At 36.9% G+C, this 12,448-nt stretch overlaps 1 protein-coding gene across 4 annotated transcripts in view; it reads left to right on the plus strand.

Annotated features, from left to right (window-relative positions):
- Nucleotides 1–12,448, plus strand: part of LOC127429389 (cell adhesion molecule 1-like) — a 459,647-nt gene that overhangs the window by 362,640 nt on the left and 84,559 nt on the right. For all 4 annotated transcript variants that reach the window (XM_051678393.1, XM_051678391.1, XM_051678394.1 and 1 more), the window contains one exon: nt 8,383–8,529. In XM_051678393.1, the coding sequence (XP_051534353.1) occupies nt 8,383–8,529 (147 nt within the window). The remainder of the gene's footprint in view (nt 1–8,382; nt 8,530–12,448) is intronic.

The following is a 12,448-nucleotide window of genomic DNA, read 5'->3' on the forward strand; positions in this document are numbered from 1 at the left end:
TTTATATTAATAATCATTGTTAATAACTGTAAGGGTGCCTAAGCTGGTTTGCTGTCACTCTGGGGTATGTCAACTTAAAGAAAAAAAAAAACGATCCGTTATATTTTCTTTATGATGTTCCGCAGAGATAATTCCAAAAAGCAAAAAAAAGAAAAAACACTTAAAGATCTATGAAATTGCTTAACAAGGGGAATTATTATTGTTTAGTTTTTGTTCTGTATTGGTATGTTTTTCAAGCCTAGCACACACTACATGACTCAAACTCGTCTTCTTTGATGTACAGTATTGAGTCAGCAGCTGGTCTGTGATGATAAGTCTCAGAAGTGTGTGCACTTGTACAGTCTAATCGCAGATGCTACAACGGATTTCAAAACTGTCCCAACGAGTGTGCGTTGTCCCGACCAGCGAGAGACCAACAATGAGCAAAAGCCAATGAAATACAGAGAGAGAGCAAGAGGAGAGCAATAAATTGAAAAGCAGGAGACAAAAGAATAATAAGAAACCAAAATAAAATAACACGTCTCCCTATCCACTGTCATTAATTTCAGCCAATTTGTTTTTTTTTTTTTTTTTTTTTTTTGTGCAAATCAGTGCAATAAACTGGCACGAGCCATTCTTTCATGTTGTTTGTTGATATGTTATCACAAAGAAATTCTCCCACTGCTATGTGCGTGAGTTTGTAAATTAATTTTGGGGTCGTATCTTTAAGATGCATTTTGAAAAAAGGAAATAACTGTCTGATAGGAAAATATAAAAAAAGAATAGCCTGCATATCAACATGCAGTGACAAGGATGAGAAGCACGCACATCTGACAGTTAATATAGGTATTCCAATAAAATAACTCAGAATTTTGCTCTAAACATCGTGTTTATGCTTAGATTAAATGTGAGTATAATTAAGAGAAACTGTGCGGCAGTTTATAAGGCCTTCTTATCATGCAGTAATAAGTAATGATAGATGTATGCCGCCTTGAAATCAGAGATTCTTCCCTCAAAATCTGAATACAATTGGTCTTGTTGCATCACGATTATGATTATTATTTTTTTTATGATCATCTTGTCACCCTACATCAGGGGTCGGCAACCAATGGCACGGAGGGGTAATCACTGACACGCCAGCAACGACAAAAGAGGAGTAGACTATTTTACTGATATAAATTCCACACCTGCATCCCAATCTACATCTTGATCTAATCCTTCCTCATGATCACACAGCGTGTTTTCATGAGCTGAATGGGAGGCTAAACAAAAAGTTAAAATGTAATGAGACTGCAGTATACCCAACAGACTCGTGCAGCGCGTGCAAGCCATTTGCGCATCATGAGCCGGCAGCGCTTCACTTTTGGTTCCGCTTTGCTCCGGTCAGACGTGGATGACAGCCTACATTTCGTGTTTCATTTGTTTCTTTTTGCTTTCAAAACACCACTATTCATCCTTGAGATTTCCAACCCAGCACACAGGTACACCGTCCTTAAACCATAGTCACACTCAAAATTACATTAAACGATTAAAAAAGAAAACATAAACCCACATCGTGGGGTTAAAAAATCAGAGTCTATTCAAAATATTAATTAAACCTGGAAATAAAGTTTTAGTATTTTGCAGGTGCGATTCACTGAAAAGGGCTAAATAGTTGATCACAATGGCTCGCACACGCAGTGCAAGTCTCGTCACACTTTAAAAGTATTTAGTCTCCCATTCAGCTGTTGAAAACATGCTGCGTGATCATGAGGAAGGATTACATCAAGATGTAGATTGGAATGCACGTGCGAAAAACTTCATATAAATAAAATATCCTGCTCCTCTCTCGCTGTGCTTGCATGCCCTCTGCGTGATTTTGAAAAATGAATGTTTAAATATTTAAGATTCCACACAATTTCATGATCAGTAATCATATAAGCAAATTTGTGACAACTGTGTTACTCATTTTGTACAAAAGGACTGGTTTTAGTTCATTAAAGCACTTTCACAAGATGCTCTGTGAACATTCACATGCAGGATCATGATTATATCATAATCATCAGGTTTTGCAAAAATTTTTCACTGAAATTGTTATGCTGATAATATAATTTGTAATGAAAAAAGAAAAAAAAGATTAAATTAGAAAAATGCAAAATAGAAACATTTTCACAAGTGGACTCAGTCCAAGGCACTCTATGTCAAAAAGGTTGCCGACCCCTGCCCCACATCATAATCAGTAAATGATGACAGAATGTTTCGGTGAACAATTTCTTAAAGCTACAAAACTCCAGGATTGATTTGATTGGATCTTTAATTGAATTAAGCTAAGTTATTTAATACAAAAATCACAAAAGTATCTGGAAAGAGACATTTCTAAAAGCTTAGCTCATTCCATTTAAGCTTAATGTGTTCTCTTAAGGAGTTGAATTGTGTTTGGAGAAGTGTGCATCCATCGTAGGAATAGTTTGTTCTGAGAGATTCTGCTGCAAGTGAGTTTGGCACATATAATGTGTCATGTATGCAAAGGTTTCCTTTCACAGATGGAGGGGCACAATGACATAACCACAGTTGCACGAGTGCTGCGCTCACCATAAGCGCTGCTGGTTATCAAACCACAAATGTGATCAAAGTGATTTTGAAAAGATTATATCAGAAATCGTACATGTTCTCATGTTAGAACAGCTCGTGTCTGCACCGGGCGAGAGTTTGTGACCAAAATAATATCACTCCCATTATAATCAATGAAACTGTCTACACTGATGCAACCCATCAATTCACGGAAAGCCCATTTCTGCTTTTGACATGCTGCACAGCTATTTCAGCCACTTTATTTCCTTGTCTGTCTGAATTTAAATTATTTAATTTACAAAAATCAGATGTGTATTTAATTCTTTATGTATTTAAATAACTTATGATCGTTACATCAAAGCCAGCTTTTGATATAATCACTAAAAACGTTTTTATTTTCTTACAGTATGCACTCACTGAGCACTTTATTAGGTACATCTAGACACCTACTTATTCATGCGATAATCTAATCAGCCAATCGCATGGCAGTAGTGCAATGCATAAAATCATGCATATATGGGTCAGGAGCTTCAGTTAATCTTTACATCAACCATCAGAATGTGTAAAAAATGTGATCTCAGTGATTTCTACAGTGGCATAATTGTTGGTACCAGATGGGCTGGTTTGAGTTTTTCTTTAATTGCTGATCTCCTAGGATTTCCACATGCAACAGTCTCTAGAATTTACTCAGAATGGTGCCAAAAACAAAAAATATCCAGTGAGCAGCAGTTCTGCGGACTGAAACATCTTGTTGGGAGAGGTCAAATGAGAATGGCCAGACTGGTTCGAGCTGACAGAAAGGCAACGGTAACTCAGATAATCACTCTGTACAATTGTAGTGAGCAGAATAGCATCTCAGAATGCACATCATGTCGAACCTTGAGGCGGATGGGCTACAACAGCAGAAGACCATGTCGGGTACTTTATTAGGACCTTAGTGTTCCTAATAAAGTGCTCAGTGAGTGTATATATGCAGTTTTAGTAATACTAGCATTATGTGTAAATTCATTTTGCAATTATAAAATGTCTCATGCATACCAATGGATTTCTCCTCAAAATAAAATTTTATTTTATTTTCAGTTGATTTTATTTTAATTTCACTGTTGCTGAAGCATAGCCTCAAGTTTACACCTGATTGGTCCATGTCAGTGAACACTCTGAGATGCCGTGCAGCCTCGCCACTTCCATTGTGGGCAGCCTCAAGCTGCTGTGGTGCGACACATCATTGGTCACAATGTAGACACTGTGCTAATTGCGACTTTAATGCCATATTCAGATAAATTGTCAGCATTAACTGTGAAAATGTAAACTAGTTTAAGAAGCAGGGAGTCCAATAATTCAAAAGAAGTTCACACAAATGGAATACACTGCTTCAAAAAGTTCAACACCCTCTGAACGTCTAGTACCGTAACCATGGAGTTCTCTATTAGACAGACTGTATTATCTGAGCGAGAACAATGACCTTTACGCTTAGAATAGTGATGGGTATCGGTGATCCCAGCTCACAGGTTAATGTGAATCTCACTCTTGTACAATCACCAGCATTTAGACCTAATTCAAAGTCGTGGTTTTCCTCTCTCACACATGCCGTTTATAAAAAAAAAAAGTGCAGCAGGCAGGATGAGCTATTGAGGCGGACAGTAGAGTGCTTTGACCTTTACAGCATGGCTGTGCACTCCTGCATTAGCCTGTTCTCTGTCACACATACACACACACACACACACACACACACATTTGCTCTGGGTGTTCCTCTCATTTGATGTATGAGGCTTGCTGGGATTGCGTTGGGCCTGTAGTGATATAAATGGCTTGTCTGCCTCGCTGAGAGTGGAGTATCGTCCTCTGACAGCTTTAATCTAGACCAAAATGATCAATGTACTGTGCTACTTATTTTGAATGTCGTAATTAAATACAGAGATAATGTCACAGATCTGTTTGAACAAGTTATGCAAATGCACCGCACACAAATTTATTTGCCATTTCTGCAATGCCTTGTTTGTTGTTGACACATGCACGGAAAGCTGATTCTTACGGGGGCCCTTTTTTGATGGTCTTTGCCTGAGCATTAGGGCTAATGAACGCGTCATTTAAATAGGAATTCATCATCTGTTCAGTTGTTCTAGCTCCAGTGACAAACAATTAGCCTAATTAAACCGAGCTGCATGCCAATAATCAATAATAATTTGGAGCCTAATCAAGTTTAATCCCTGTTTTAATACGGCATGATCCGTGCACAAGATTTGCTTAAAATTTAATATATCAGGGGTAATTTCTCATAATAGTTACCTAAGGAACATGCATATTAACATATGATATGGTTTTGTTTGCCAAGATTATCCTTCCTATTCTGCATACAGTATTTTCTTTTAATGTAATTAACATGTTTACTGTTTTTTCCCTCCCTTATTGAGTTTGACTCATTGGCATACCCTAGTGGTTCATGTCTGTTCCTTCAGTAGTTTTATGTAGGTCTCATGTTTTCCTGAAGCTGTAGGGAAAGCATCTGCTTTCCAGAGCATTAATGGTTAAGTGATACCTCGCCGAGGTTTGCTCCCAAACATTTCACAGAACTTTTTAAAAGTAACAGAAATGTGTGGCGTCTCAGGAGGTCTGCTGATGATTAGAATCAGCCCACATAACAAAATGGCATCCAGCTCATCACCCCAGAGTTGCTTGAAGTAAACATAGAAATGGCTAATTACATGTAAGTTGAGTTATCCCATGAATACTGTACATTTAAATGACTGCTTGAGGAATATTTGAGGTAAAAGTGCTCAGCCAAGACTGGAGTTATGGGATTTTAAGTGAGAAGATGAAAGAAGGCTTGGGTAATAAAACAAAATTGCAGTAATTTGTAATGTAGGGTAGAGAAATGTTTCAAAGATTTTACATTAGACATCGAGTAGTGACCTAACACAGCACCAAATCTGTATATTGAATAAAGAACAAAACAAAATGTAATTTAAACCAATCATTGAAATGATTAATATTACTATGAGCTGTACATTCCCAACAATATGGGCCCTAAATAAATTATTTGGCTGAATTGAAAACAGACATTTTTGTTTGTAAATGTATTTAGAATTTTGATGTGTCTGTGTTCTCGGCAGACAATAATGCACCACAAAAAACTAATTGTGGTAAGCACTGTTTAACAAAGCAAAACAAACACAACAAAGGATATGGGAAGTGTCCTCCTTTTCCAAAAATTCATAAGCCAATTTATTCTTCTAACTATGTATGATTAAATGATTAGTTCCATTGTATTATTTGCATTTAGCTTTTTTTCTGCTATTCGTGACCCTTTCAGAACACACTTGTGAAACGTTTTTGGGTCACGACCCACTGGTTAGAACATTTAGTAAATTTTGGTTTAAAAACTTCTTAACATCATTGTTTTCCCAAGTATGTGGTAATGAAGAGCGTTTTCAATAGTGTTTTTCTTGGAGTAAAACACCATTCTAGCGTGGATAAGAGGTGTAAAAGTAGAAAAAGTGATGTGTTTTGAAACAAAAACATATTAGTGTGGATGTGACATAAGTTAATGTCTGTACTTGTTCTGCTGTTGTCAAATTGAAAAACAAGCATAAGTCAATCACAAGTATAATTATGATTTAGTATTCTGTTCTTCTGTTATCTCCTTAGCTAGCTTTAACACATGCGAAAAGTTTCAGCGTATTTTGATTTTTCCTATAGAGCTTGCCAATGTGTTTACCCTTTCCATGCATCTACTGTCACTAAGCATGATTACCACCCACCAGCTGATGGGCCACGGAGTGGCCAACATGTAATACAGTCTCCGTGACAACCGCTGTAGCACACTTAACCTTCATCCATATCCCCTTTCTCAGATAAACAGCCTTTATATTTGCATTTCCAATCCAGTCCTCTCAATCAACACCTCATCCTTTTTGACGAGTCTTTAGGAAGTGGCTCTCTTGCGAGGTTCATTTGTTTTGGTCTGTTTTGACTTTGTGTTACTGGCAGGCTGATTGAATTCAGTTTTGTTAAACTGTCTTCCCTTATCTGTCACCATCGCACGATCTGATTGCTTTCTTCCCTTCTGCTTTAAGTGACAGGGCTGTTTAGGGGTGCCTGACAACTGAGGCATGCAAATTAGCAGTTGATGGTGTCTTAAAGTCATGTCACATTTCACATTTATATATTTATTTATCTCCAGCTTTGGCCCATTCATGTTTTATCTCGGCTCTGTGGGGTAGGCAGCTGTGGGTGTTATTTACCGCAAAAAGTCTACTGTGATCTAAGGCTGGGCGATAAAACCAATATATAGAACTTGATAATTTTAGCCTTTTGAAAATATATAGATATATACTGCATATATTTATACACAAATATTTAGGTTTTTACTCTAATGCCAACAACATTTGTGGCATAATGTTGATTACTATAAAAAATAAATTCGACTTGTCCCTACTTTTCTTTAAAAAAAAGCAAAAATAGAGGTTGAAGTCAGGCACTTACAATGGAAGGGAGGGTTTTTTGGAGGGTTTAAAGGCAGAAATGCTTACAATTTTATTAAAATACTTACATTAATTATTCTGTTAAAAAAAAACAATGTCTGTATAATACAGTGAGTATTTAAACGTTTATGGATTGGCCCCATTCACTTCCAATGTAAGTGCCTCACTGTAACCTAGATTTTTGTAATTTATTTTTGTGTTAAACAACATCATGACACAAATGCTGTTGATTGAGCCTAACTTGTACTGAACCAGAAATATTCCTTTAATTTTAGATCAATAACAAAATCACTGTGAACATATTAATGAATATTATTCTCACAAGTCACGAGACAAGGAAGGATCGCAAAACTAGTCTAATGGCATGGTATTTAGGAAATTTAATGGCTAAATTTAATTGTGATATTTACAATATTGCTTCATTTTAGATCTCCCACCCTTAGTGTAATATATATCGCAATATATCGTCCAGCCTTACTGTGATCGAGCTGTGTCTTAATGATCTGTCCTCATTTATAGCTTAGTGGGCCTGAGGCTAGCTCAAATACATACATTTTGTGAGATGCCTCTCGCTTTTGTTCAACAAGTCAAGGTCTGACGCCTCCATTTCTGGAGCTGTGGCAGCTTTTATCATGTGGTGATCTGATCCAGAGAGGGGATTTGGACCAAGCATGTGTAACATGAAAACAGGCAATCTCATGAAGCACACACTATACAGGAAAGAGAGAGAAAAAACACTTTCACACTCTGTTGGATATTCACACCTACTCTAGCTGTGTTTTGCCACCTGCTCTTCATTGTGCACTCATGTAAGTGTGAGATTTTAGGTTCAGCCGATGCAGGGTTACATCTCTGCATTAAGGAAATGGACAGCGGTGCCATTTTTTCCCCAGTTATTTCTGTCATTTAGTTTGTTGCCCCCACTAGTGGTTGACCAATATGAGGTTTTCAATGAGAGTTCCTTGTTCAGGTTGCCTGACATCATGACATTGAGATGACACACTACTGCTGAATGGCCTCCATGAGTCTCTGTGTGAGTGCATGACTTTGGAGGGAGAGTTTTGGAAAGAGAGGACATGTCATTGGCGGAAGTTTCAGAATGGCAAACATCACTTATAGCAACTTAATTGTGATGAACTTCACTTGTTGTTACTCTGCTTGGACACTTGTTAAAGCCATTTAAAAAATTGCTGAGATGTGAAGTTATTTATTAATTATTAGTTAATAATTATTCAATTAACACATTGTATACGATATATACTCAAGATTCACCCAAAAAATCTGCCGTATATATATTGGCCTATACCTACTTCTTACATTCCAGCCTTTATTTCACTCTCCACCATTCTTTTCTCTTTCTCTCCCTCTGCAGTCCAAAGCCAGAACCTCGTAACAGACAACGTTTCAGTGGTGGAAGGGGAGACAGCCACAATCAGCTGTCGAGTCAAAAACAATGACGACTCCGTCATCCAGCTGCTCAACCCCAACAGACAGACCATCTACTTCAGAGACGTCAGGCGTGAGTTCACACACCCACTTGCACACGCATACACAAACAGCTCACTCTTACCAGGAAGCTTCCCTGGTGGACTGAAAGTGTTTATGAATCAGAGTAATCCACTGCCCTTTTGAGGGCAGCAGATAGAGAGCTCCAGTTGGTGAGGGCATGTTTTTTTGTCAGCCGTATACCTTGTTCTCGTGTGATCTGTCTTACCCAAGAACTTTATGATATCTCCCTACCGCTGCACTGTGTAATTATAGTGGAGTCTGTGTCTTCCACACTTCTCTGAAACACAGCACCCCCAGTCCAATGTCAGAAGCAGAAAAGCACTTTGATGATTATATTTTCTTGGCAAAAAGTTGCTGAAGGCCACATTTTAACAGGGCTCCCACAGTCATAGAAAACTTGGAAATATCAGTGATTTTTTTAAAGGAATATTCCAGGTTCAATACAAGTTAAGCTCAGTCAACAGCATTTGTTGCATAATGTTGATTACCACAAAAAAATAAATACAAATAATTCGACTTATCGCTCTTTTTCTGAAAAAAAAATAAATAAATAAATAAATAAATCAAGTGTACAGTGAGGCACTTACAATTGAAGTGAATGGGTCCAATTTGAAGTTTATACATTTATAAAAGCACTTACATCAATTGCTCTGTTAAAACGTGTGTATTTGAGCTGTACATTTTCTTAAATCACAGTTTTTACAGTTGTTTTAGGGTTTTGGGGTGTACAGAGTTACATCGTCATGGCAACAAACTTGTAAAATTGGATATAACTTTATGCTGAAAAGGTCAGTATGTGATTTTATCACACACTGTAACTCAGATTTTTGCTTTTGCTTTTTTTTTTATTATTATTATTATTTTAAGAAATGGAGGGACAAGTCAAAATAATTTTTTGTGTTAATCAACATCATGCCATAAATGCTGCTGATTGAGCTTAACTAGAATTGATCCCGAAATATTCCTTTAAAATTTGTTTTTCAGGCATGGGAAAGTAAGAGAATAAATAGCATTTTAAAGGATTAGTTCACCCAAAATTTTTAATTCAGCCATTGTTTACTCACCCCTCTGTTGTTATAACCCTATATGACTTTCTTTTTCTTAACACAAAGGGAAAAATTGTGAGAAAATGTTGTGCTCAGTGATGTCATACAATGGTAGTTTATGGTGACCACTTCTTCAAGCTTCAAAAGAATGCAAAAGTATAATTCAGAATTCTAATAAATTATTCCATGAGACTCATGATTGTTATGAAAGCATGCGATAAAGTTTGGTGAGAAACACCTAAACTGAAATCGAATGTATTATTTAGTGAAAATGCGTGTTCATGATAGGTCACAAGAGCAACAGTTCACACAGCACCTTTGCAACGTTGGGGCGTTCAAAACATGTTTTGTTTATCTAAAAACAGGTCCTCCACAGCGATAGCGACAACAGAACACAACACAGCTGCACACAAAACAGAGAACAGAACTTACTAAACATGTCTGAAGATTTTTTAGTTGAACAATTTATGCATTTCTATGCCCAGACTTATTTTTTAACAGAGTATTCAGAAATCAAACAGAAACATAGAGGAGTCTACAGGTAGCCACAGTCACACCGTGTCCTAATCAGAGTTTTTGTCCTAACCAGCAGTGACGAGCGACGGTACATTCTATCGATCACTTGTTTTCTATTTTCGGCATCGTGTGGGTAACTCCGTCCACTGTGAACTGGCACCAGTCCAAATACTTCAGTCCAAAAAAAATAAGGCTGGGCATAGAAATGCATCAATTCTTCGACTACAAACTCTTCAGACATGTTAAGCGAGTTCTGTTCTCTGTTTTGTGTGCAGTTGTGTTGTGTTCTGTTATCACTATCACTCTGGAAGTTTTCGCTTGAACGTCCCAATATCGTGAGGGAGCTTCGTGAACTGTTGCTCTCGTGCCCTATCATGAACGTGCACAGGAGATCAACAGTCAGTGAACATTTTCACTAAATAATACATTCGATTTCATTTTGTTTCTCACCAAACCTTATCGCATGCTTTCATAACAATCATGAATCTCATGCAATAAGTTATTAGACTTCTGAATTATAATTTTGCATTCTTTTGAAGCTTGAAGAGGTAGACATCATAAACTGCCATTGTATGACATCACTTAGCACAATTTTTTTTCACAATTTCTCTCTTTGTGTTAAGAAAAAAAAGAAAATCATGTAGGGTTATAACAACACAGGGGTGAGTAAACAATTACTGAATTGTGATTTTTGGTTGAACTATGTCATGGAAATTTGTGTAGTAAATATAGTGTACATTTTAGTTGTTATTGCTGTGCTCTAAATTATCAGCTAGATATTGCTCTTGTGTTGAGTAAAACTTGCTCGCAAACCATAACATGTTCAATTTGTGAGTGAATTGTTCTTTTGTGTCAGCTCATATCAAAGAATTGGTCAAACCAGTTCACAGATCGTTTTGAATGATTAATTGGTGAAATGGTCTGAATGAAATGATTTTTTTTTTTTTTTAAATCATTAGCCAGTTATCACAGATGACTGGATAGGTCATTGAAAAGTCATGGAAGTTCACTGGTGAAGGAAAAAGTGAGGGAACCCTGTCTTAAATAGTTCCAAAGTGCTTTCGAGTCTAAATTCAATCAGGCACGTATCATGCAGTGTCAACGGACATGGTGCCTGTCTCCACAGGCGGTCTCCAGAAAGGTCTGTCTTTTTTATTTCAACTTTTTTTCTATGAAATAATGATAAGCCTGTGCGAGGTGCCAGACCGAGTCATTTTCATCACCTTTCCTATAAAAGGCACTGTGGTTAAAGACTGTTCCAGTCAAGGAGAGAGAACGGGAGAGCGGTCTGTCGCCTGAGGAACAGTCCTCATCAAGTAACGGTTAAAGTGATTGTGTGCCCGGTGCTCACAGAGTTTGGATTAAGGACCTCTGAACCGTCATTTTATCTCTTAGTTTTTAATCATTAGCAAGGCTCAGACTCCAGGTTTTTTGGTCCGTGCAAGGCCGTAATTATCGCCCGTCTTCTTAATAAAACTTTGATGGGCTCTTCTCAAAGTAACCATGGCCAGTAATCAAAATTGATTGCTGCCATTTAGAAGAAACAGCATGTGTCTTGGAGCCTTTAGAATTAAACCCGAGAAAACAATACAAATGAGATTCGGAAGAGGAGCAGAAGAACAAAGGAAAGGAAACGAGAAAGAGTATGAGCAGAAGCTAGACGCAAACACAGAATTTAATATACAAGAAAAAAAAGTTGTTTAAAATAATTTTAGATGGATTTCTTTTTTTTCTTTTTTTTCTTTCATAATTTTAGTCTTTTGACTAAACATTTCTTTACTACATACAAAACACTTTACACCTGCCCTTGGGAAAACCTGAGCTCCTGAAATAAAAGCATATAATGAATATACTGAATTATTAACTACTCTTTTCTAAATTCTTAGGGACTGTTATTCATTTTCTGTGGTTAGTCATTTTAGGGTATTGCATTGCTGGTAGCATGTTTTTTTTACGGAAACAGCGTATTCACAAAACAGGTTACGCAACGTAAATTATGCATATTATGACTAAGTTCAAATTCACCTGTTCATTCACTTTATTGTCTGTGCAGATGTAAATTGTAATATTACATACAGTATATGTTGTGGATATAGTTATTCATCTCATCTATAAATAAATAGGATGCATTTGAGTGAGGTAATTAACCCTTTTTAAAGGAGTTCATTTTGCCGGTGTTCAGCAGGTTCAACTCACACAGCTCAAGCACGGAAATCACTAACACACTGGATTATTGGATTAGATGAATCCATATGTAATATTTTCTTCTATAAACAGATGTTTGTCTAGATATTTGTTCTTAATATATCTTGCACTGTTAATATCTTGTAGTATTACTTTTTCGTATCACGTTTTTGTCAACAATAT

The sequence above is a fragment of the Myxocyprinus asiaticus genome, chromosome 38 (assembly GCF_019703515.2).
Source record: "Myxocyprinus asiaticus isolate MX2 ecotype Aquarium Trade chromosome 38, UBuf_Myxa_2, whole genome shotgun sequence".
In the NCBI taxonomy this organism is placed as follows: domain Eukaryota; kingdom Metazoa; phylum Chordata; class Actinopteri; order Cypriniformes; family Catostomidae; genus Myxocyprinus; species Myxocyprinus asiaticus.